The 27,534-nt window shown below is 42.8% G+C and overlaps 2 protein-coding genes across 2 annotated transcripts; one reads left to right on the forward strand and one right to left on the reverse strand.

Annotated features, from left to right (window-relative positions):
* Window positions 1-7,978: 7,978 nt before the first annotated feature.
* On the reverse strand, window positions 7,979-8,980 carry LOC109417170 (ATP-dependent Clp protease proteolytic subunit, mitochondrial). Its single transcript, XM_019691296.3, has 2 exons — window positions 8,816-8,980; window positions 7,979-8,747 (listed from the first exon to the last, which is right to left on the reverse strand). Exons 1-2 carry the CDS (start codon window positions 8,855-8,857, stop codon window positions 8,112-8,114), a joined length of 678 nt encoding a protein of 225 aa, XP_019546841.2. The 5' UTR covers window positions 8,858-8,980; the 3' UTR covers window positions 7,979-8,111.
* A 2,013-nt stretch (window positions 8,981-10,993) lies between these two features.
* On the forward strand, window positions 10,994-27,173 carry LOC109417181 (protein CNPPD1). The gene is made up of 4 exons (XM_019691302.3): window positions 10,994-11,220; window positions 11,389-11,679; window positions 26,108-26,230; window positions 26,292-27,173. Exons 1-4 carry the CDS (start codon window positions 11,179-11,181, stop codon window positions 27,141-27,143), a joined length of 1,308 nt encoding a protein of 435 aa, XP_019546847.3. The 5' UTR covers window positions 10,994-11,178; the 3' UTR covers window positions 27,144-27,173.
* Window positions 27,174-27,534: the final 361 nt, after the last annotated feature.

Raw genomic sequence — 27,534 nt, forward strand, 5'->3', positions numbered from 1 at the left:
TTCTTTGCATCTCTTGAAAGATTTTGGTAATTTACAATTTCTTCGAGGATTTCCGTCGATATGTTTGGTGACTTCTTTACTATTCCCTCGGCAGATTCCCGCTCAAACTCCCGTTAGCCTACTGATGGTTGAGGCTGTGAATCGCTTAACCGATGACGGATGAGTCGATTTCTGATCCTACTAAATGTTCAATGTTAAACAACTTTTTTTTTCAGGAATTTTTGATATTCGTTCAAAGATTCATTACAAAAAAAAATCTATTATATTTTTAGAAATTCCACCACTTTCTGTATGGGAGTTATGAAGTTTATGCATGTCACATTTTTCTGAGCCCCTCCCTTCTCAAAGCGTTAGGTTATTTATAGATGTTTCCCCTTCGGAAATAATTCCAGGAAGCAATCACAAGATTTTTGCAGGAATGCGTCCTTCATAAATTCTGCCAGCGATTCTTCAACCAATTTCTTCAAGGCTTCTTTCGAACATATTTTCAATAATTTCGTCATTTTTTTTTTCAATATCTATGGAGTCCATCATAAACTCAGCCAGAGATTACTTATAGGTTTTTTTTTCTAGTGGATTTAGAATATTCATAGGGATTTATTTTTCAGGAAAACTCCCCAAAAACCCCTCAAAAGCCCTTGGCTGGTTCGTCTGTCGCAAAATAAAAAAAAAAAAAAATAGGGGTGTCTTCAGGTATATCTCTAAGGGTTCCTCCAGTATTTTTTCCAGAAATCTCACCAGCGGTTTCTTCAAAAAATATTCCAAGGAATCCTGCAGTAATGCGCACAGATGTTTTTTTTTCACAAACTCCTCCAGTGAGTTTTTCAGGGATTCCAGCAGGTATTACTCCAGAGATTCCTGCAGAAATCCATACAGAGGCTCTATTAAAAGTTTCTCCACGCATTGCTCTATGTAGTTCCTCAGAAATTCCTCTAGGATTTGAGGTAAGTGATTTCTTCAGGAATTTTACTAAATATGTATTATAAATTCTTATAAGAATTCCACTACGGAGTTTCCAGGCATTCTTCCAGGATTTCTACAGCAACTCCTTCTAGAATTTCTTTAGGAATTTTCCTGGGACTCTTACATATATTTTTAAAGAATGCCTCAGCGATTTCAACAGGAATTAGACAGAAGATTTATGAAAAAAATATTCCAAAGATTCCATCATAAATTCCACCACGGATTCCTTCTAAAACTGCTTCAGGAATCTCCTCAGAAATATCCTAAGACTCCTTCAGTAGTTTAAGGGTTTCTCTATGAATGCCAGTAATGGTTTTTTTTTTTCAGAAACTTCTCCATGGATTTTTTAAAAGAACTCTGGAGGAATTGACAGAGGAATTTCTGAAGCAATCTCTCGAGGAACTTCCATAAAATTTTCAGAAAGCCTTCCTACAAAAAGAAATCAGAATTTCGGAAGGAATCGATAGAAGAATTTCGGGATGAATACATGAAGGAACCTCTGGAGAATTTCCTTCAAGAATCTCTTGAGGAATTACTAAAATAATAACTGGAGCAATCTTTGATAAAACATCTGAAATAATCGTTAGAGAAACTCCTCTCTAATCTGTCTAGGTATTTCTGGACGAATTATTTTTTAAAGGAAAGGCTGGAGGAATATCTTTTCCCGAGCTGTGTAGTGTCGGTAGCGGTTGTCTCGATTGGCTAAGAATAACACTACGGACCGCCTGATCCAGTGGTAAGAGTCCACTAAACAGGTGACCCCTAATTCATGGTGTTATGCGGCTTTATGCTTACCGTGCCAAAGAATGAATGGTTAGGGGGGTCTAATAAAAACCTAACCACAAACGGAGCCTGTGGAGAATTAGGGCGTCCTCCACAGTATTAAGCCCTTACTGCGCTAACCGGAGCAATGGTGCAGTGGACCTTGCGTTTCTCCGAGATAATCAGTTGCCCTTCTTAAGTCTCAAATTTGAGGCTAAATAAGGGCGGGGTTATTCAAATGTTGTTAATTAGCTTACATTACTGCCTATATGGGTTCGCTTAATGCGTTTTCGCCATTGGCGTTTTTCAATTGACCACGATTTGGTTCGTCGTTGATGTTTCCTTTTTGTGCTGTGATTGTGAAGTGCGTTATCCTGTCTAGTTTGGGTAGTGGCTACGGCAAGGAAACCTCAGATCAATTTTCAGCGTAAAAAGCGTATGTAGCCCAAAGTGGATCTACTTCAAAAAGTTCATTTTCGTAGGGTAACTTCTGTCTAGGTTACCTTGTGAACCCAGCTTTGCTTTTTTCATTATAGATGAACTGTCGTGCCTCGAGCATGCTCTATTTTAGAATTACGTTAACAGTATGTTTCAACCTTTCCTTATGGATGCCTTCAAGCAAGCTCTTGTTTTCAGCATCTTTTCGCTGATATTTGGCATCTGAAGTAGCTCAAACATTGATTTGAGATGCTTCAGTCTGCATGAGCAGAATTTGTCATTAGTTGACTGATTGGCATGTGTCAGATGAGGACTCTCCATTTGACCTTTTTGCACTTTGGAGTGTTCCTTAGCAAACTTTGCGTATTCAGGCGTCCCTGCTCAACAAGCTAGGGAACCTGTAATAATTGGTTGCGATCACATTTTATGGATAACTCGCTTCCATTGTTACTCCAAGAGAGTTTCATTATGGTTTTGTTATTACAACTCCCTTCATTGTGGTATACCATAGCTACTGCTTTGAAAGAAGCTTGTCCTCTGCGGTCTGTGCGGACCGCAAGAGGTATTCCTGAATGGAACTCGGACCTGTTCAAGTTCTAAATATCTTCGGATAAACCAGTCTTCTGTATAGCTACGAATCTTTAGCTTCTACCCCGAGGATTGTAGCTATAGAATTGATTTATTGAGCACTAAAAGCTCTGCTTACTTCAAATCTCCTGGAGCAAATGGGGCTTTATCCTATTTTTCTCCAGAGGGATTTGAGTTTTTCAAACATGTTTTGAACTCTTGTAGTTTTCTATTTGGTATTTTCATGGCATGAAATTACTCTGTAGTTTTATCCCGAAAGGGTGCGTGCGTTGTAAAAAGAAGGAATAAGTTCCAGATTTATCTGGTTACGTCGTTCTTTCTGAAATGCTCGGAACGCATTGTCGATTATCACATCTGTGATGTTCGTCTGGCTGACATGCCTGTTCATGTGAACTCACATGTCTCCCAATTTGGGATGTCCACAGTGAATCTTTTACATAAAGTTGTATACGTTTTCAAGAAAGCACTCGCTCAAACGTAGTTTTTGCTTGGGTGATTTCTTGAATATTGAGGATGCTTTTGATGTCGTGCCTTTCTATGTCATATTGAAAGTCGCATGACGTCGCAAGCTACCTCCAATGAGCCATAGGCTCTTTGTACGCTTATGCGTTTTACAGTGTCCTTTTCAGGGCACTGATTAACCCCGTTGTGGTATGAGCTATGAGCTCTCGTTGCGCTTATGCGTTCATTCCCTCTTCTAGGGCACCCCTTCCTATTTCATCACCTTTCCCTTTCCCAATTCCCATCCCTTGTCCCATTCTCCCTCAGGTAAATGATGAAATAGGCTCATATGTATGGCGATGGCACAAATGTCCCAAATGGAGGATAACGTGCCTCTGGAGCCGGCCTTCTGATACCTGATGTAGTTCCTCAGAAATTCCTCTAGGATTTGAGGTAAGTGATTTCTTCAGGAATTTTACTAAATATGTATTATAAATTCTTATAAGAATTCCACTACGGAGTTTCCAGGCATTCTTCCAGGATTTCTACAGCAACTCCTTCTAGAATTTCTTTAGGAATTTTCCTGGGACTCTTACAGATATTTTTAAAGAATGCCTCAGCGATTTCAACAGGAATTAGACAGAAGATTTATAAAAAAAATATTCCAAAGATTCCATCATAAATTCCACCACGGATTCCTTCTAAAACTGCTTCAGGAATCTCCTCAGAAATATCCTAAGACTCCTTCAGTAGTTTAAGGGTTTCTCTATGAATGCCAGTAATGGTTTTTTTTTCAGAAACTTCTCCATGGATTTTTTAAAAGAACTCTGGAGGAATTGACAGAGGAATTTCTGAAGCAATCTCTCGAGGAACTTCCATAAAATTTTCAGAAAGCCTTCCTACAAAAAGAAATCAGAATTTCGGAAGGAATCGATAGAAGAATTTCGGGATGAATACATGAAGGAACCTCCGGTGAATTTCCTTCAAGAATCTCTTGAGAAATTACTAAAATAATAACTGGAGCAATCTTTGATAAAACATCTGAAATAATAGTTAGAGAAACTCCTCTCTAATCTGTCTAGGTATTTCTGGACAAAATAATTTTTTAAAGTAAATGCTGGAGGAATATCTCGAAGAGTTTCTTGAGAAAATTCTAGATAATTCCTGGAAAAATCTAAGAAACAATCTTGAAGAAAATTCTTGAGGAATTCGTGGAGGGTAGCTTTGAAGGAATTCTTTCTGAACTAAAAAAAGAGTTCCTGCAATAATTTCAGAAAACAAAATCGTAAACATATTACACCCAGAAGTAACATCCACTCTTTTTGTACAGTATTCTTTGAAAATTATTGGAGTAATTAGAGAAGAAATTTCGAAACAAATTCTAAGTCATAGATCCTCAAACTTGCTTGTCCTTGGATTGATATTTTTCCTTTATCTAGAATGAAAACATCAAAATAATATTTTTTAAAAGCGGCAAAATTGTCACTTTTATAATTTTTTAATTAAGGTAGCCTCAGTTCCAGAAGATTTCGTTATTTAGAAAAACAAAGACCGATTGCACGCAATTTCATCAAGAAATGCTTATGAGAGAAATAAAGTAAGCTTCCTTGGGCTTTTTTTCTATAATAACGGAATCCCATTTGTCTGCCCCCTACACATCCTTTCAACAATGTTGTCCAGAGTAATATATCTACCGCATACAGAGCCGTAGCGTGGTACAGTGGCGCCCTTGGTAAGCATCCTTATTGGCGCCCCACGACAATTGAACATTGTCAATTTACAAAAAATGTGATGATTCATTTTCTTTTTTGGTTTCTTTAATTGGAATTTGGTGTTTTTTAAGACACAAATTTCCCTCGATTTTTTTTAATTTCTGTGTTTTTTACTTGATGATTTTCAGGGATCCTCAAAAAGTTTCAAAAAGAATCTCTGCAGGATTTTCTAAAACAAATCTCTAGAAGGTTTTATGAAGAAATCCCTGAAGGAATGCAGTGACAGATTTTCTAACGGAATACCTGAAAAAAAAAATGAAATTATTCAAAATTCATGATTTTTTGGAAGAGTTTTTTGTGTATTTTAACTAACAGGTAATTCTACACTTTTGGAAGAGTTAAAGAGGATGAAAAGTTTTGTAGATGAGTTCTAGCAGAAATTTATGGAATAATCTCTAATGAACATGAACCAATTTCGGAAGGGATCAATGGAAGATTTTATGGTATCGAAATTTTTCTGAAGACTTTCTGAAGGAAACTGGTCGAATTTCTAAAAGAATCAATAGATGATTTTCTTAAAATAACCTGGAAGAATTCCTGAAGGAATTCTCAGAGAAATTTATGAAGGAATCGCTGGAAAGATTTCTAAACGAATCTCTACAGGAGTTTCTATAAGAATCCATGAATCCGTTATCCTTAAATATATTTTTGCAGGAATCTCTACAAGAATTTGTAAAGAAAACTTTGGAGAATTTTGTTTAGAAATTCATTGAAGATTATCCAGGAGAAACCCAGGAAAAAAAACTGAAATAAGTATAGGAAAAAAAAAAGTAAATAAGTATTGAGATATAGAAGTATCAACCCCTAGAAGAATTTTTGAAGGAATCTGTGGAGGAATTTCTGAAGGTATCCTTAACGAAAATTATCTCTTGAAAAATTTTTTGAAAGAATATCTGCAGAAATTTCGCGCCCAGGTTTATCATCATCACAAATTTCTTATTTTTTGTGAAAAATAATCTGATAAAATTCTTGTAGAAACATGCGGAGGAATCTTTTGAATAATTTCTTAATAAATTCTTCAATAATCCTGATAGCCTCCCTGGAGAAATTTCTAAGAGAATCCCTCGAGAAATTTCGTGATAAATCTCCAGAAGAATTTTCAATTTGATTTTATCAAAGGATTCCGTAAGTATTTCAGGAGAAATTCTTTGAGAATTTTTCAAAGAACCCCATAGATGAATTTCTGAAAGAGTTTTTGAAAGACTTTGTGAAGGAAACCTAGCAAGAAATTCCGAAGAACGGCCTGGTGAAATTTATTAGGGACTCCTAAAATATTAAATTTATTTTGAGGAAATAAAAAAACTCACTGATAGTTTTTCGGGTGCATACGACTTGATGGTTTGTGCTAGATTTACAAAAGTTTAAGCCCAAGTAAACTTAAAGTTATTTTCAACAATTATATGAAATTACATTTTCCATTTAAAATATTTTGCCAACACTAATATATTTGAATGAATGCGACGAATGCCCTCAGAAGTAACCTCAAAAGAATGTTTAAGAATTATCAGAAAGAAACTTTCGCAAGATTTTCGAAAACATATTGAGTTTCTCAAAATAATATAGTAGATAAATTTCCAGGTAACATCGGAAGAACGTAAAAACACATGATCAATCTTAGATGCTTTGAAAAGTGAAATCTTGATAACATTCATTCTGTTTGCCTCTAGCTTTATGCCTTTTCGGCGCCCCTCCAAGGTTGGCGCCCTTGGCGGGGGCCAACCTGGCCAACCGCACGCTACGGCTCTGACCGCATATCTCCTGCATACCTACTCGATATATGCTCCACGAATCGTGGGAATTCAAAGAGCACATGCTCCGCGGTTTCGTTGCAGTCTGCGCATTCCGGACATGCGGAGGAACCTGCATGTCTGAAACTATGCAGATACCGCCTAAAGCACCCATGGCCTGACAGAAATCGTGTCAAGTGAAAGTTCATCTCGCCAAGGGGCCTGCTCGTCCATTTAGACACGCCCAGTATGAGCCTGTGTATCCATCTACCCTTGCTGGAGGAATCCCATTCCCTCTGCCACTTCAACATAGACGATGTTCTGGCGATCCATCTCGCGCCTCTTATGCCGCGTCCTCTGCCACCACTAGTACTATGAGCATCATACCCGCAAGCACATATACCGCGTCCTTTAAGTCCGTGCGCTGACCACCCTAAGGCAGCATGTGGATACTCTCGAGTCGTTTCACGTTCCGGTTGACCACTAGCGCACTTCGCGATGCAGCGGCGCCATACCTTAGCATGGAGACCGCTATTGTCGCGAGCAGCTTACGCTTGCTCGAGACTATTGCCGAGCTATTTGACATTATCTGTGACAATGCCATTATCGCCATGCTTTTTTTTTCGAGCCATAGGGGAAAAATCTTCTCAACAGACACCCGAACAGGAAGGTCCGGGTAGTGTGGGGTTAAGGCCGTATTCTACAACAAAAGTAAAAGCCATACTTATTCTCTTCGATCCATTAAACAACATTCCTATCCTATCCTAGTGGATAACTGACACTGAGGAAGATTACAAGTGGTAGTCGAAATACGCGTATCTGTCAAAGGATAAGCAATTAGGGCGGAATTAAAAGGTATGAAACTGTTTACACTCATTCGAAGAGGGTATTCTGCTCTAGGGTTCGAAAAGTCGGTACAAGATAAACTTGGTTTTAAGGAAAATACGTTTAAGATGGACTTTCATATGTACAGTTTTGATCTACGTTTGCCTTTTTCTTAACTGATTGAAGGAATCATAGTTGGTTATAAGATAAACTATACAATGTCTGTCGCACTATCAATGTTACCCGCATTATCAAAGATACCCCGTTTTACGATATATTTTTGGTCGACCCAAACCGTGCACCACGTCAGCGGCTGTTCCCAGCATGTATGTTGCATTAGGAAGGTTAATCGCGTACGATAATTTGAACGGTTTTCCGCTACCTGCTCTTGACTTGTAGCAGGTTTTCTGTAATGAAATAATGTCAAATGGCGTTCACAGCATTAAATTAGGCATTTACTGCTTGGAATACTGTATAGGGTAAGTCACCTTATACAAATGATCAATCATTTTATTGTAGAATCGATATTAAATTTGCAATAAAACCCTAACAAAGTCAACATAAATTGCCACATAATCTATTTTCATCCTTTGAATCACGACGATCCCTCGGTGGACGACGGTGGATGCTCCAGCACCGTGTCGATGATCCCTAGGGCCTGTGCTTCTTCCGGATTGAGGAACGTATCTCGTTCCATTTTGGCGTACAGCACATCGACCGCAGTTTTCGTGTGCTTTCCGTAAATTTCCGTCAACTGCTTCTTCAGCTTGAGGATCTCTTCCGCTTGGATTTGAATGTCGGTGGCTTGACCCTGAGTTCCTCCAGACGGCTGGTGGATCATGATCCGTGCGTTGGGCAATGAGTGACGCATCCCAGGGGCACCGGCGGCCAACAGAAGCGATCCCATCGAACAGGCTTGGCCGACACACCACGTAGCCACTGGAGGCTTCACGTACTGCATGGTATCATAGATGGCCAGTCCGGCAGTGACGCTACCTCCGGGAGAGTTGATGTACATATGGATCGGTTTGGTTCCGTTTTCTGACTGCAGGAATAGCAGTTGCGCTACGATCAACGAGCTCAGATCGTCATGGATTGGACCCATCAGGCAAATGATTCGCTCCTTGAGCAAACGGGAAAAGATGTCATAGGCGCGCTCGCCACGTCCCGTTTGTTCCACCACGATTGGAACCAGATTGAGTAATCGCTGGCTGGAGGTGGATAGATTTCGCTAAAAAGAAGAAACACCATGAATGTAAAGTCACTCGTAATAAATTAATAGCACACCCTCGATCTTACCGCATTTGCGACACTTTTGATTATAGTCCTTAAATGCATCATTTCTGAGATTTTATTTCAATAATAAATGGTATAAATTTTAATTTTATCCGGAAAAAACGACGATAAACGATGGAAATTGTGATTCGTAAACAATGTTTCGCAATCACAAACGAAAGTGAGCCCACAGCGGTTTGACGTTTATGATCCAAAAGATTAAAAATATTTTTGATCTGCACTGTACAGTGGTGAGTTCGAAATTCTGCACCATCATATCAAATGGACCTGCCCGGATAAAAATTTATTATTTACGGTACATATTTAATAGTTATTTATAATATATACAAAATTGTGTGCAATGATTTTTTCATAATGCAAACCGTTTGAGTTGCATAATGTTCATAATTCAACTAAAATGAGCTGCATTATGAACATTATATACCGCATTTAGTTCACTACTGGACTGCGAACTGCGATATTATAAGTGCGAAAACGTAAATAGAAGTGCGCGATTGCATCAAATCAGGTTGAAGTCTTCGGCGCACTATTTCTTCAATCTATGGAGAACAAGTGCTCTGAAGACACCGAGTTGATTTGATGCAATCGCGCACTTTTATTAGCGTTTTCGCACTCGTGAAAACTAGTGCGATAGTCCAGTGGTGAACTAAATGCGCTATACAACTATTTTTAATTATGCAACTCATTTCAATTGCGTAATGAACTATTTCGTGCTATTCCGGAAAAATTGGTTATTTGGATACCAAAATGAGTTAGATAAAAAAATATAAATTATGATAGTTACATTGCATAAATATTATTTATTATTATGTGCCCAGATTAATCGCTTGGATGCTGATGATCTTCACTAGCCATTGTTTATCGCGAATTCGCGAAATGATTGCACTGGTTTGATTTGCACACGGCAGTTGATTGTCCATCTCGTTATCCATTGGGCGCAACCCTAGGCGCAACCTGATTCTGCGAGTTTCTAACCCTGTTGCGAACGCAGCTTGCTGAGAATCCTAGGGGGATTCTCAAATTATGTCTCGCAAAAATTGGCCTTTTTCAACACCCCCCTTCCCCCCTATGTTACAATTTTTGTATGGGACCTCAAAATTATTTGTATGGGACCTCAAAATAGTTTGTATGGGTTTTCACGATCTTCAAAGCCCCTCTCCCCCTACAAGCGTGACGTAGTTTGTGTACACCTCCCTAGAAAAGCGCGATAATGAGCCATTTTACGAGACGTTTCGGATCAGCTGATCGCTCATTTCATGAATGAAATTTTGACAGGAGGTTGCGCCCAAGCCCGTGAGTGTTAATATCAATATCAACACTGTTGTCGTTTCGTAAAATAGGCTATAGTCCATTAGTCCATTTTATACCAAGCGACAACAGTGTTGTGTTTGATATTGTTACACCCGAGTTACAGTGCGACCTTATGTCAAATTTCCATTCACAGTTGATCCGAAACGTCCCGTGTTACTTATTTTTGTTAGTCACAGTTTGGGTAAGTTTTAGTTCCGAGTATCCAGCAATTCACGAGCGGTAATGGCCGCCACAAACATGCTCACTTTCTGGTAGGGATAAAACGTTCTGACGTTTGGCTTGTGTCGTTTGACAGCTGATCGATAAGTTTTATGATCGATCTTATCGACCAGCTGGCAAACGACACAAGCCAAACGTCAGATCGGTTTATCCCTACCAGAAAGTGAGCATGATTGTGGCAGCCATTAGTGCTCGTAAATTGGCTTCTTTAGCGGTGTTGAGATAATTCCATATTCAGAATCTGCATGCAAAACTGAGCCGAAATCCAAATTTTCATGAATTTTGGTGCCCTGGAACCTATTTAAAAATCATTTTGAAGTTTGTATGGGAGCGATTTGTCGAATCACCCCTCGTCGCATTTTGTACTGGGCGGAGCTGTCAAGCAGTTGTCCAGCTGTCAAAAGGTGATTTCGATAAATCTCTTCGAAAGCGATTTTAGGTACCAAAAAGAAGTTCTAAAAATCTGGAAAAAATCATGGTGGTTCAGAAAAAGGTGCTCTTTCATATAAAATCAAAAAATCATTACATTTTTCTTAATTTAACCCAATTGCTGGATAGCACTTTTGAACCAACGTGTGAATCTATCAAAATTCACCACTAACAAAATTTCACCACTGCTGTTTCTCTCCTTTGTGTTTTGACAGACGTCAGTCTCGCTGCATCGCAAAAAAAAATAAAACACGGCCTGGTGTGGTTCGCGGTGGCGTGTTTTCGCGACTTTCTTTTCGCAAATTTTAGTTATTTTCCGCGGTGGAATCGTGATTTCCGTACGTGCATACGTTTCCTCGTGATCTACGGCGGACGGTGATGTGCCCGCAGTAACAGGGGGACAAAAAATGATCGAACCCGAGCAACCATCCATCACCACGGATAATAAGGTCAGTCGTCAGAAAATCTATTTCCTGATATGGCAATCAGCGTAATCGCAGCCTGGAACTAAAGAGGAGCTGATTATAGCGCCATATGGGATTGAAGATGTTTTTTTTTTTGCGCAGCCTGCATAGTGTTATTGCGTTTTATTAATGGATTTCTCTCTGCGCCTTTAGGTGATTGATCATGAGGAGTTCCTCAACCGCATCAAGAAAACACTCTACTACGGATCGTCGACGGTGAGATGCACCAAAATCAGTCGGCCCCTGGCGGACTATGCGGCGGACATTTTCTCCGAATCGCACCGTGGCCACTCGCTCAGTCGGCTCAATTTCGTCACGGTGGGTAATCTGACGGTGACGCCCTGCTCGCTGATTCTGGCCATGATCTATCTGGACCGGTTGAATGTCGTCGATCCGGCTTACGCGCGGCGCATTACCCCATCGGAACTATTTATAGTGTCAATGGTAAGTGCGATAAAGTCTGATTGTGAACATTGAACCCGATGATTGAATCTCGTCGATCGATTGAAACAAAATACGACCTATTTTAGTTTGACGCCATCGTATATCGCTTTGCACGCTTTACAGCATCATTTGCGATAGCAAGATCGCAACTAGCTAAGTACGTACCTGTACGTACTAAGCGTATTATTTACTCTCACTTTTTGTCTTCACGCTTGAATGACGCCACGCTAGAGCTAATCGAATTTATAATTGAAGCTTCAATTTGTGGAAAGTGTATGTGTTCACAGGTTTTTGATTTATTTTAGCAAGGCTCGCAAGGCCTGCAGGAAAGCTCTCCGGTCTGCTGAACGATCCGGCTGGAATAACCTTTGTACGAATGTGTCTAGTTTAAGTAAAGTCAGTCGGTTAAACAAAATCCTTGCGAAATCTAAGAATTTCCGAGTGAATTAACTGTGTTTGCCAAATGGCGATTTCACTTCCTCTGATGAGGAAGTTCTGGAATGCTAATTCAGCACACACTTCCCCGGATATGTGAATATTACATCTTCGGATGAACCTGATGTCTTTTCTTGTAGTTATGATGCTTTAGCTTCGGCTCGGAGTATTGTAACTATTGTAACGATTGAGTGGGCTCTTAATCGCTTTGTTCCTTTCACATCTCCCGGAACAGATGGGGTTTATCTTGTTTTGCTTCAAAAAGGATTTGAATATTTCACCTACCTTGGATGGTTTTCGGTGAGATTGTTCTGATCATTAATAATTAACAATTATTGTACAACAAATTGAACTAAATACGTGCCAGATTCGAAGAATATATTTGAATCAGGAAGTGTGTTTGCAGTATCATTATTCATTTGATAACGGTAATGCATCCATGCGGGGCTTATTGTAAGTGAACGTGACTTCTGAATGGACGTGTCTCTCCAGCCATTCTGAAATGGGTCTCTGAATCTGCAATAGAGCTATCACCTTCTAACTCCCGGATTAAAGCTTTTTGCAGTAGCACCAATATGATATTGCAGAAATCTTTCTTCCATAATATCACTGCCGGACAGTGGGGGTTAGTTGGATCACACACACACACACACACACACACACACACACACACACACACACACACACACACACACACACACACACACACACACACACACACACACACACACACACACACACACACACACACACACACACACACACACACACACACACACACACACACACACACACACACACACACACACACACACACACACACACACACACACACACACACACACACACACACACACACACACACACACACACACACACACACACACACACACACACACACACACACACACACACACACACACACACACACACACACACACACACACACACACACACACACACACACACACACACACACACACACACACACACACACACACACACACACACACACACACACACACACACACACACACACACACACACACACACACACACACACACACACACACACACACACACACACACACACACACACACACACACACACACACACACACACACACACACACACACACACACACACACACACACACACACACACACACACACACACACACACACACACACACACACACACACACACACACACACACACACACACACACACACACACACACACACACACACACACACACACACACACACACACACACACACACACACACACACACACACACACACACACACACACACACACACACACACACACACACACACACACACACACACACACACACACACACACACACACACACACACACACACACACACACACACACACACACACACACACACACACACACACACACACACACACACACACACACACACACACACACACACACACACACACACACACACACACACACACACACACACACACACACACACACACACACACACACACACACACACACACACACACACACACACACACACACACACACACACACACACACACACACACACACACACACACACACACACACACACACACACACACACACACACACACACACACACACACACACACACACACACACACACACACACACACACACACACACACACACACACACACACACACACACACACACACACACACACACACACACACACACACACACACACACACACACACACACACACACACACACACACACACACACACACACACACACACACACACACACACACACACACACACACACACACACACACACACACACACACACACACACACACACACACACACACACACACACACACACACACACACACACACACACACACACACACACACACACACACACACACACACACACACACACACACACACACACACACACACACACACACACACACACACACACACACACACACACACACACACACACACACACACACACTGATATTGGAGATGCGGAGATGAAGGTCATAAAGCACAAGAGTGTAAGAAGCCACCAAAGTGCATCATCTGTGAAAACGAGGGGCGCAGGGACCACTTTACTGGTGGCCCAAAATGTCCAACATTCAAACAGGCGATGTCCGGTAAATCGCAGTGGAGGTAGTGCAAATAAATCTCAACCACTGTGATACCGCGCAGCAACTGCTGTGCCAATCCACGAAGGAAGCGAAGTGCGACGTAGCAATCATCTCGGATCCGTACCGTATCCCATCCGGAAATGATAACTGGGTAGCAGATGAAGCTGGAACCGCTGCGATTTGGACGGTTGGAAGATATCCCCTGCAGGAAGTGGTGTATCGCGCGATAGAGGGTTTCGTTATAGCCAAGGTTAACGGCGTCTACATATGTAGCTGCTATGCACCTCCACGCTGGACGATAGAGGGGTTCAATCAGGTGCTGAACCAAATATTGGAGAAACTTGGCGACAGGAGGCCAGTCATCATTGCCGGCGATTTTAATGCCTGGGCAGTTGAGTGGGGTAGCCGCCTCACAAACCCCAGAGGATGGAGCCTGCTGGAAACAGTATCCAGACTGAACTTAGTTCTAGCCAACGAAGGATCCACAAGCACCTATCGAAGAGAAGGCAGAGAGTCTATCATCGACGTGACGTTCTGTAGTCCGACTGTAGTGAGAAGTATGAATTGGAGAGTCTGCGAAGATTATACGCATAGTGATCACCAAGCGATCCGATACCGTCTTGGAGAACGGGTACAGACGGCGGCACGTGGGGATGATTCCAAAGGGCGGAAGTGGAGAACAGAAGCATTCGATGAAGAAGTGTTCGCAGAAGTGCTTCGGTATGAACGCAATATGCTGAACCTGAGTCCGGATGAACTGGTTTCGGTTCTCGTTCGAGCTTGCGATGCAACTATGCCGAGGAAGATACAGCCGCGGGACGTCCGCCGACCAGTCTACTGGTGGAATGGGAGGATCGCCGAACTCCGTCGGAACTGTCTTCGAGCTAGGAGAAGAATGCAACGGGCTCACACTGATGAGGAAAGGGAAGAGCGCAGACCTTTGTTCAGGGCGGCAAGAGCGGCCCTCAAAAAAGGCATCAAGCTCAGCAAAGCAGCTTGCATGCAGGAACTCTGCCGTAACGCGGACGCAAATCCATGGGGAGATGCCTACAGAGTAGCTATGTCAAGGATAAAAGGCCCAGCGACCCCACCCGAGAGGTGTCCAGAAAAGCTGAAAGCCGTAGTAGACGGACTGTTCCCTCAGCACGAGCCAACGGTCTGGCCTCCCACGCCGTATGAGGAAGTCGCCGCTGATATGGAGGAATCCCGTATTTCCAACCAGGAGCTCATCACGGTAGCGAAGAGCTTAAAACCCAAGAAAGCGCCAGGACTAGATGGCATCTCCAACTTGGTTCTGAAAACAGCAATCCAACAAAACCCGGATATGTTTCGAACCACATTGCAGAAGTGTATCGACGACGGAAACTTCCCCGATCGTTGGAAGCGGCAGAAATTGGTTCTGCTGCCAAAGCCGGGCAAGCCACCCGAAGATCCATCGGCGTATAGGCCTATATGTCTGCTGGACACGACTGGAAAACTTCTGGAGAAGGTGATCTCCAACAGACTCGGAAATTACACTGAAGGCGAGAACGGACTATCGAGGATGCAGTTCGGGTTCCGAAGAAGAAGGTGTACAGTTGACGCTATCCGGCTAGTTGTTCAAGCAGCCGATGCCGCCATGAAGCAAAAGAGAAGAGGAAATCGCTATTGTGCGGTCGTCACTCTAGACGTGAAAAATGCATTCAACAGCGCTAGTTGGGAAGCAATAGCTAGATCCCTACACCGGATGAGGGTTCCCGAGTATCTCTGCAGAATACTGAAGAGCTACTTTCAGAACCGGACGTTGGTCTACGAAACGCGTGAGGGACAGAAGAGTGTAGGCATAACAGCGGGTGTTCCTCAAGGCTCTATCCTGGGCCCGATGCTGTGGAACGCGATGTACGACGAATTGCTGCAGTTAAGCTTACCAAGAGGAGTGCAGATTGTTGGGTTCGCGGATGACGTCGTGCTCATAGTAATCGGTGAGTCGCTGAACGAAGTGGAAGTACGGGCCTCGGCGGCGATAGAAATGGTCGAAAACTGGATGTGCGAGAGGAAGCTGGCATTAGCTCACCACAAAACTGAAGTGCTGATGATCAGCAACCGAAAGGCGGTACAGCATGTTAAAGTTTCAGTCGGAGAACTCACCATCGACTCGAGACGAGAAGTGAAGCATCTTGGGGTGTTGATCGACGACCGGCTAAACTTCAACAGTCATGTCGACTACGCCTGCGAGAAAGCGGCCAAAGCAATCGCAGCGTTGACCAGGATCATGTCAAACAGATCGGCAGTCAGTAGCGGTACGAGGAGACTCCTTGCCAGCGTGTCGACGTCGGTACTTCGGTACGGCGCTCCTGTCTGGGCAGCTGGACAGCTATCGAAGAGGAACTTGGCGCGGCTGAATAGCACATACAGGCTGATGGCTATGAGAGTAGCCAGTGCATACCGAACCATATCCACGGAAGCGGTCTGCATTATAGTGGGAATGATCCCCATAAAAATCGTACTGGAAGAAGACTGCGAGTGTTACAATCGCCGAGGAACGACAGGATCCCGCAAGAATGCGAGAGCTGACTCGATGAGAAAGTGGCAGCTGGACTGGGATAGCGCCGCAAACGGAAGATGGACCCATCGGCTCATTCCAAATGTTTCGGTATGGGTGGACAGAAAACACGGAGAAGTTAACTTCCATCTGACACAGTTCCTGTCAGGCCATGGTTGCTTTAGGAAGTATCTGCACCGATTCGGCCACGCAGAGTCCCCACTTTGCCCGGCCTGTCCGAACGAGGAGGAGACACCGGAGCACGTGGTATTCTACTGCCCACGGTTCATGGCGGAACGTAGCGAGATGCAAGCGAGCAGTGTTAGGACTCTGAACGCGAACAACATCATTACGGAGATGTGCCAGAACGAAGTTACGTGGAGCGCGGTGAATAGGTCAGTTGTGCAGATCATGTCGTCGTTGCAGCGAAAATGGCGAGAGGATCAGAGGATGGCTGATCGCGAACGGAGTAGGCATGATCCATCGTCGGGGACATGACCGAGTAGTTCGTGGCGTAGTACCGGTTTTAAGTCGTCGGGGCGCTGGTGAACCGGAAGCCAACCACCAACCGGAATCGCCAGACCGACCTCGGCACTTCACTGGTCGGGATTTTCGGTGTCGGGAGAACTTCCACTGCCGGGGTTGTCTCCGTCGGAGTAGGCTAGGTCCACCGCCGGGGACTAGATCGAGTAGGTCCGCGTAAAAAGCACCGGAGCTTGGTCGTCGGGGCGCCTGTGAACCGGAAGCCGACCTCAACCGGAATCGCAGAACCGACCTCGGCACCTACCCGGGAAGTTCGGTTTCGGAAGATCTTCCACTGTCGGGGAACTCTTCGTCGGAGTAGGATAGATTCACCGCCGGGGACTATCCGAGTAGTACGCGAGAGTGCTAAAGGCTACATGGTCGCTTCCAGAAGACCTGTTTTATCAGCGGAGTAGAGAACTGCATGAGGAGTGTTAGTAACCGTAATCAATCGCTAAATGGCGAACAAATTAGTACTAACACATTACTAACTGGAGCTAAATGGCTCGGCATGTGGCATGGTAAATGTGGCTAACACAGTAGAAGGTCGCTAAATGGCGACTGTTTAATCAAAATAGAATAACAAATTACACGGGAGCCAAACGGCTCAGTACGAAGACTAGAATAACGAATTGGTGATGGTGCACAAGGCACATAACGCCTCCCCTCCGAAGAAATACTGCATGGTGGTACCGGAGGGGAATTTAAGGTGGAGGTGAACTAGGAGAGTGTTTTTAGTGGGTAGGCGCACATTCGAATCCCACACAGCGTCTTTAGAAGATTTTTGGACTCCTAGAATAAAAAAAAAAAAAAAAAACACACACACACACACACACACACACACACACACACACACACACACACACACACACACACACACACACACACACACACACACACACACACACACACACACACACACACACACACACACACACACACACACACACGCACACACACTCACACACTCACACACACTCACACACACACACACAAAAAGGATTTGATTATTTCAAACATATTTTGAAAAAAATACTCGTTTGCAGTTTTGCTACAGGGTATATTCCCAAATCCTGGCGGGAAATTACTGTGAAGTTTATTCCGAAAGTGAGTCGTGCGTCGTATGAAGAAGCAAAGAGTTTCAGACCTATCAGCTTGACAACTTTTCTTCTGAAATGCTTAGAACGCATTGTGGATCATCACATCCGTGATGTTCATTTGGTCAACGTGTCTCTTCATGTGAACCAACATGCCTACCAATCTGATAAAATCCACTGTGACTCTTTTACACAAGGTTGTTGAGAAAGCATTCATTCAAAAGCAATCTTATTTGGTTTTTTTTTCTTAGAAAACGCGGGTGCTTTTGACAACGTGCCTTTCGATGCCATATTGGAAGCAGCTCGGAGTCATGATATATCTCCAATGATTTCCAATTAGATTTACCAAATGCTCAAAAACCGACATGACATTGCGTCAAGGATTAGTAAATTGAGTGTTTGTGGATGGCCTCAAGGAGAAGTCTTGCCACCACTTTTATGGAATCTCGTAGCAGATACGCTATTGAGCCAACTTAATAATAGCGGGTTTCCTATTTACGGGCTTGCCGACGACTAACTAACATTAGTCGGTATGTGCAACAGCACCCTTTTCGATCTGATGAAAAGCGCCCTTCAGGTAGTTGAGGGGTGGTGTCGCCAATATGGCCTTTCGGTCAGTGTATGCAGAATATGCCCCCGCAAGCAAAAAAGAGGCAACAAAGAAGGCACCGCAACAACGCTTTGTTTTTTCGTTAGCACTGCCCATAACAGCTTTGGCGACGACTGTTTGGTAGACTTTTTGGGTATTTTTGTGGCGTTTCAGTCTTTTCGGGGATCAAAAACAACTATATGTTTTCTATTTCCAACGTTTCGATCCTTATTGGATCTTCTTCAGGGAATCTGTAATTTTATTGGACGTTTACATTGGTTTTTAACACATTACGCAACACTTAACACATACCGAATAAGTTGTTGTTTCTTCGTCTAGTAGTTGTTTTTTGAAACATTTTAACTGTCATTCCTTGTTTTTGCTATAAGAAGTTATTGTTAATTAAGGAATACCTAATTGTCACTTACTACTTACAAATTTGTCCGTTTTTTGGAACCGGAAAAACCTTCAAATTTCGAAAAACTGATTTGGTAGTCTGAACCCGGACCGCAATCCACTACTTTTGCGTATAGTTTTCAAAATGACAGTTTAAAGTTCGTTCTATTCGTGTGTTGTATGGTCGGTTATAATTGTGTCAGTGTGGTTGGTTCGTGTTATGTTTACATTGGTTCTGTTTTGGTTATTCGTTCTCGTTCTTTTTAGGTTTGTTATAGAGTGGAGTAGACCAGCGTAGACTACGTTCAGATTGTCTGTGTCAGTACGTTTGTTTACCGTGTGTGGCGTGTTGTATATGTAACAGCTTTCCAAGATGGGAAGATTTGATGGGTTTTGTGTCCTATCTAATATCTTTACATCGTCTAGTCTGAACACATGGTCATTTTCTGCTGCGTGGTCTACTAGCGCTGTCTTTTCTCTAATACTAATGATCGCTGCGTCCGAATTGGTGTGTCCTGCTTCTCTTAGTGTCGTCAGTCTGCGTACATTTGAGCGATGTCTCGATATGCGTGTTTTCAGCTTCGTCGTTGTCATTCCAATGTAGCAGCCATCACAGTTGTTGCAGTCGATCTTGTATATTACATTACTTTGGTCGTCATTATCTGTCTTGTCCTTAATTGGTGGTAGTATTGCGCCAACCGTGTTTGTTGTTTTGGTGGCTATTCGTGTAGGATATTCCCTTCTCAGTGTTTTTATTATCTGTTGTGAGAGTCCTTCGATATTGGTGAGCGAACGAAAAACGGTTTCTCCCTCATCTGGTCTGTTTTCGTTCGCTTCCATAGCTGTTTCCACTTCTTGTCTACGTAGTTTCACTCTATTGATGACTCGACTGATCAACGTGTTCGGATAATCGTTAATCAGGAGTTGGCGACGTATCACACTTTCAACTTCGTTATCTCTACTGTTCGTTGAGAACGTGTACACCCGTTTGGCGAAATTGAAAGCAACATTCATTTTTTGCGAAAAAGAGTGAAGAGATCGATAGTTAAGAAACCGTCCCGATGATATTGGTTTCATATACCATTCTGTCGTAATAGCTTGGTTTAGGTTTCTGGTTAAAACCATATCCAGGAATGGCAAGCAATTTTCCTTTTCACGTTCAATTGTGAACTGTAGGTTTTCATCTTGACCATTGAAGATTTCTTGGACCATTTCAATTTTATCTTCTGGAAGAGCGAGGAACAAGTCATTCACATACTTTTTTATATATGGAATTGGAAATGGTACAGCCTCTACTGCCTGATCAAGAATGTCTTCCATTACCAGATCGGCTATCATCGGAGAGAGTGGGTTCCCCATAGCAGTGCCAAATTTTTGTTTATAGAAAGAGCCACCAAACGAAAAATAGCTACATTCTATGCAGAAAGTGGTTACCTCCAAAAATAGGTCAAGACAGATGTCGGTGTGTGCGCTTATTTCCTCCCAGTGTTTTATGATACTTTTCCGAACAAGTGTTTGCGGAATGCACGTGAATAAAGAGACGACATCAAATGACACCATGACGTGTCCCTCTGGTAGGGTAACCGTGTTCACCCATTCGCAAAACTGATACGAGTCCGGGATGTTGTACTCACTGTGTATCGATCGTTGTATGATCGCTCCGACATATTTTGATAAATCGTACGACGGAGACGTCATACACTGAAATAAATTTTGTTGTCGAAATTACCGATTCCATAGTAAAATTACTAACCGTACCTATGATTCTCAACCGACAACACGGATTTTACAACACAGTATGGTTAAAAATACAATGCTTATTTGTTAAATTAAGACTATTTTTGGTAATGTTAACTGCACTGCTAGTTAAGTTGACAGTGTTTTAGTGGAATTAACTGAAAATTGTTGTCGGTTGAGAATCATAGGTACGGTTAGTAATTTTACTATGGAATCGGTAGTTTCCACAACAAAATTTATTTCAGTGTACATGGCACCACCGGTCGTAACGGTAGCCCCGGTTTGTGGGTTTTTGGCTGTCCATATATTTTCGGGCACACCGCTTTGTAGGTACGCAATCGTCTCGCCGTTGCTGTATCCAGTAGACCCAGATTTTCGAGTCGCCGCACAATGCTGTTGTTCTTCGTTTGGAACGCAGTGGTTGGATCTCAAGGAGAATACATTTTACTAAGGTGGCGCAGATAAACATTGCAAACCACTGGTTGTCTCTTCCATTCTTCTGGTGTTCTTATGGAATTGAAATAGTGACGTCACTATTTTAGTTGCATAAGAACACCAGAAGAGTGGAAGAGACAACCAGTGGTTTGCAATGTTTATCTGCGCCACCTTAGTAAAATGTATTCTCCTTGGTTGGATCTCTCTGTACCTTCTCGTATGTGTTGGTGTCTGTCAACAGCTGATCCATCCGTGCTACGTAGTCTTGCTTGTGCATTATCACCGTTTTGTTTCCCTTATCCGCCTTTAGCACGTACAAGTCCGGGTGTTGTTTTAGGAAACTTCTAGTCTCCCGTTCCGCTTCTTTCAGAAATTTCTCATTCGGGTGGAGCGGAGCGGCATGCTGCTGTCGGTGAATGAAATTCTGAATGTTATTCGCGACTCGGCATCTTGTTCGTTCCTGCACGTCGGTGTTTTGGTTGGTTTGGATGACGGATTCTACATCAGCGATCAGATGGTAGAATGGCATCCTCGCAACATTGGTGGATGGGAGCGCAAACTTTGGTCCCAGGCTGAGCAACAATTCGACTTTTTCTGGCAGTTCAATTTCAGTGGCATTGTGGATTGCTTTTTCGTTTAGAGACGGTGATCGACTTGAGCAGTGATCGATCATATTTGCGAGTAACCGTTCGAATTTGTTGCTTGTTTTCTGCCGGTTTGAGGTGGTTTGTCGTGCGAAGAAAACTTCTTGGGATGCGAGAAAGGTGGTGCATCGGCTCTCTGGGAGTACTTCGGATAGCTTCGCGCGTAGCTGTTGCTCCATCGCCCGCAGTTGTTTGATCCTGAAATATGTGTGCCGTATCTCCAAACTTAGAACTTTACGTTTGAATGTTGTGATGCAGCTTTCCAGATTTCTCAAATAGGGGCTGCGCTCTTCGAGTAGTTGGAAAACGCACTTGAATGAGTTTTGGATGTGCGAGGGGAACAAACCTTCTTTTCGGCATCGTATCAGAAATTCTTTTCGTACCACCATGTTGCTCAGCTTTCGGTTGTTGTCCGCATACTCTTTTAGTGTGGCTCTTACTTCGGGTCCGAATTCGTCGTTTATACTCTGATAAAACCCCGCCATGGTGGATATTAACAGCTTTGGCGACGACTGTTTGGTAGACTTTTTGAGCATTTTTGTGGCGTTTCAGTCTTTTCGGGGTTTCAAAAAACAACTACTAGACGAAGAAACAACAACTTATTCGGTATGTGTTAAGTGTTGCGTAATGTGTTAAAAACCAATGTAAACGTCCAATAAAATTACAGATTCCCTCAAGAAGATCCAATAAGGATCGAAACGTTGGAAATAGAAAACATATAGTTGTTTTTGATCCCCGAAAAGACTGAAACGCCACAAAAATACCCAAAAAGTCAGATAATGACAAAATCGCTCCCGAGTTTGTTCACAACAAAAATTGTAGGAATATTTGTCTCGTTCTATTCACATCGTGATTTTCGCATTGTTTTACAAGTGAAACTTGATTCAGAGGTTTGCAAGAGTCTTAATTCGTCCAAATGTTTATAAATTCGATGATGTGGGTCAAAAATTTCAGCAGAAAAGCCGGAATATCGTTACACGCACGGAAAGCGATGTTTATTTTATCGCCTGACATGCGTTTGTTGCAGAGTGCCTTTGTTACCAACATGCACCGCTTAGGACAAAGCGTTTGTTTTTCGGCGTGATCCGTTTTTCGTACCCTGCTTTCGGTAAATCCGAGTAAAACATCTATAGTTATTCTCACGGAAAGGCGAAACCGTAATGGCGTTCGACCTTTGCGCCTCTTTGATTCTGAAATCATTGAGACTGATCAGGTAAAGTACGTTGGAGTTATTCTTAATTCCAAGCTTTCCAGGACACCTCACATTGAGTTCAGAATCAAGAAAGCTTGTAGCTATGCTGTTGAAAATGCTTTGACATCCATGTGCACAACAGAACATGTGCTCGATGAACAAATTGAGATTTGAAATTATGAAAAGAAATCCACGTACTCCGGTGAGACTCGAACTCACGACTCCCAATTCGCTAGACGGGCGCTTCTATTCCTTCAAGCTACGGAGTCACTCGACTATCTCCGTCGCCAGCAGGCCTAGAACTGAACTCGATTCCACAATCGCACATGGTTATCTTCTTTTCACATCCAAACCCCCTTCGGATGGGATTAGATGAACATCTAACACATTGTCTGTTGTGCACATGTATGTCAAAGCGGGAGAGGAAGTTATTTTTAATTGTCGAGAGCTTCGGGCACTGCCTTCCAATCACTTATTGGTATGGCAATTAGTGTGCAGTCGGACTCTCGACGGGTCGATCCTCGGCCGACCGAATACGGTAAGGGTGACCGTAGCACCTTACAAATGTCAATTTCTTGATTTTGCTTTGGATTGTGAAAAGAAGATAACCATGTGCGATTGTGGAATCGAGTTCAGTTCTAGGCCTGCTGGCGACGGAGATAGTCGAGTGACTCCGTAGCTTGAAGGAATAGAAGCGCCCGTCTAGCGAATTGGGAGTCGTGAGTTCGAGTCTCACCGGAGTACGTGGATTTCTTTTCATAATTTCAAATCTCAATTTGTTCATCGAGCACATGTTCTGTTGTGCACATGGATGTCAAAGCATTTTCAACAGTGTAATTTCCCATATGGCTTGGTCAGCCAAAGCAAAATCAAGAAATTGACATTTGTAGCTATGGCCTACGAGCAATGTCGGCGAAACTTTGGCAAAACTTGATGTATAAAACGCAAGTATATCAAATGGATTCATACAACTGTTGTCAGGCCAATATTGGCCTATGGATGTCTTGTGTGGTGACAAAAAGACGAAGTGTGAACGATCCAATCAAAATTAGGCCATTTCTAAAGGATGTGCTTAATAATGACGGGATCGTTCTCTTTAACTCCCGCGGCAGCCCTCGGTGTTCTCTTCGATGTTGCCCCACACTACACATTCATCTTAAACAAGAAGCACTTTCTTACACACGCCGCCTATCGGTACTTGGTTTACTAGAGGAAACTCATGTGAACCCAGATCAACACACACCTCGTTGTTTTCACTTTTGGTGGATTGGGACAAAGTTGTCCTTTTTCCATGTGATCTTACAATTGCTTGTAATTTTCAATATAGGACGTTTTCCACGAAACGCAATTCCTTTCCCGGGAAGTGTGAACATCTGGTTATTTGTAAAAAAGTATTTCAGACGGCATCGTATGTTACACTGATGGCTCCCTTTTCGAAGGTCGAGCAGGTGCTGGTGTGCACTCTCGTAAGCTAAGGCTACATCAGTCTTACTCACTAGGTGGACACTGAATCGTTTTTTTTTTTCAGGCTTAAATCTTTGCTCTTTTGTGCGCAGGGCAATCAGCGCTTTAGCAGCACGTAATGGGCAAAGTCATATACTTCTGTTCAGATAGCCAGGCTGCTGTTAAAGCACTTGCTTCGGCCAACACTAGGTCAAAGCTAGTTATCGCTTGTCTAACACAAATCGAGGAACTGAATTCAACTAATGCTGTTCATCTTGTATTGGTGCCTGGTCATTCTTCCATCGCTCTAAATGAAATGGCTGATGAGTTAGCTCACACTGGAGCATCACATGACTTCTTTGGCCCTGAGCCAGCTATTCCGATATCGAAGTATTGGGTTAAGCTTTAGATTGACACCTGGGCTGCCACTCAGCTCAAACAATATTGGAATAGTTTGGAGTCATATCGTTAAACATTGTATTGTACTGAGCCATCTCAAGGGGTGGTGAAGTATCTATCAAATCTGTCACAGCAGAATTGCGGCATGCTGGTCAAAGCATTGACTGGCCACTGCCGATTCAGCTACCACATGGCGAATATTCAGCAAACTGATTCATTTGTATATGATAGCTGTGAATCCGATTATGGAACTTCGTATCATTTGATATGTAACTGTCCAGTTTTTGCGCAACTGTGTTTTCGAATACTTATCACCTAAGTGAAACTGACTTCAAAAACCTGAAACTTCAGGATGTTCTGTTGTTCTTGATCCGCTGTAGTAAAGGGCTGTATGATCTCTTTACGCTTTATGCGTTATCACAGTGCCTTTTTCAGGGCGCTATTTGAACCCGTTGTGGTACGTTTATGCGTGTAACGATAGTATTCCTTTACCTGTCCTTTTCCCTGTTCCATCCTTTTTCCTTCCCTTTCCCTCAGGTAAATGATGAATAGGCTCAGGTTCATGGCGATGGCACAAATTTCCCAAATGGAGGAGAACGTGCCTCTGGAGCCGATCCACTGATGATGATACATGATTCATGTTTCGTTTGTAGTGCATTGTTAGCATAACAGAGCCAAAAAGAAGATGAATTTGAAGAAAAAGGATATTTAGCAGAAGAATTTTCGAAAATATCAATTATATTTAACACTAAGTCATCTATGTTCATCAAATTTTGACATAGCGCGGATATTGTGGTTTTCAATCAAAACTTCTGCACAATCTCATTTTCTATTTTTTTTTATTTTCAGATGGTGTCAACCAAGTTCTACTGTGGCTATGATGAGGACATCTATCTAAGTGCGTGGGCCGAATCGGGAAACTTATCGGTGAATCACATGAAAGAGCTGGAGCTTGAATTTCTTGATGCAATAGTAAGTATCACCGTTTCTGGAACATCCGGCATATATACTTACATATTCTATGTCTTCTCAGGGTTGGAGGGTGTACGTATCGAATCACGAGTTCTTCGAAAAGCTCAAATCAATCGAGAAGGTGCTCGCCAAGCGGCAGGGTTTGGCACGCGGATGGCTCACCTACACCGAGTTGATCAACTTCCTTCCGACGATGACCCTGGCCAAGCAAATCCTCAACTACAGCACCGTCATTGCATTGAGTTACACGGCCAGCGTCATGACCATTGCAGGGGCCTTCTTCATAGCTAGCAACGTTAATGTACCTGGAAATCTCCTGTTCCGTGGGACGGCTCAGCAAACCCAAAGTGCCGTCAGTTCTTCCGCCACAGGGGATGCCTCCGGTGTTGGTACCGGAAGTGAGCCGTCCTTGCAACAGGAAAATTGCACCAGCGGATGCGCAATATCTGCCTCGAGTCCCTCGGCGGAACAATCTCTCTTACTGAAAGACTGCGAATGCTCCCTGCAAATGGCACTGGAGAAAGCCCAAGCCGTTTACTTCAATGGATCACATTCAAACCATAAGGCTGACTTCCAACCCCTTCCGGCGTTGCAGCTGGCTCCGATTATACGGAACTACGGAGCCACTATCAGCTGGAAGAAATTTCGCTTCCTGTATCCGCTGAACCAGGATGAAGATGGCGATGGCAGAAACGCTGACGAGGACGGCAACGAGACTGAAACGCTTTCGATCGGAGTCGAACATGGCAATCGGAACTGTACCTACGATGAATTCATTCCACTACTATCCTACGGAGCAAGGCCCCAGTGTGATCTTTCGGAAGAACTTGGAAAGCAACCGGCGGCCGGCCTTGTCTACGAGAGTTACAAACGAACTTTCGAAATGTTTAGTTCTTTTCTGAAATTTTTATAATCTTTTAAAAAAATTTCCGTCGAAAACGAACGAGCATTCTTATTTTTACCACAATATTTTTTGCTATAATCGAAACTTTTTATGATTTGTTTTAATTAACATTTTCATTAAGAAAAAATATTTACTAACCCAAAAAAAATAATAATTTGTAGGTAGGTTGCAACGAAATAATTGGTAACAATTTGTTCAATCATTATTTTAGGCCTCAAGTATTTAAGCACTCTAACAAAAGTACCTTTTGCTACGAGAATTCCAGGTTGTCAGTGTAAATTTCCGCACTACAGTTTCGGCCGATTGCCGCAAAATTGCCTGCAGCTTGTTTTGGATGACACGTGCTTGCCGCCCGGTTGCTGCGATGCAAAAGAGCGATCGTCGGCGGCGTGGTCTCTGC

The sequence above is a fragment of the Aedes albopictus genome, chromosome 2 (genome assembly GCF_035046485.1).
Source record: "Aedes albopictus strain Foshan chromosome 2, AalbF5, whole genome shotgun sequence".
Lineage (NCBI taxonomy): Eukaryota > Metazoa > Arthropoda > Insecta > Diptera > Culicidae > Aedes > Aedes albopictus.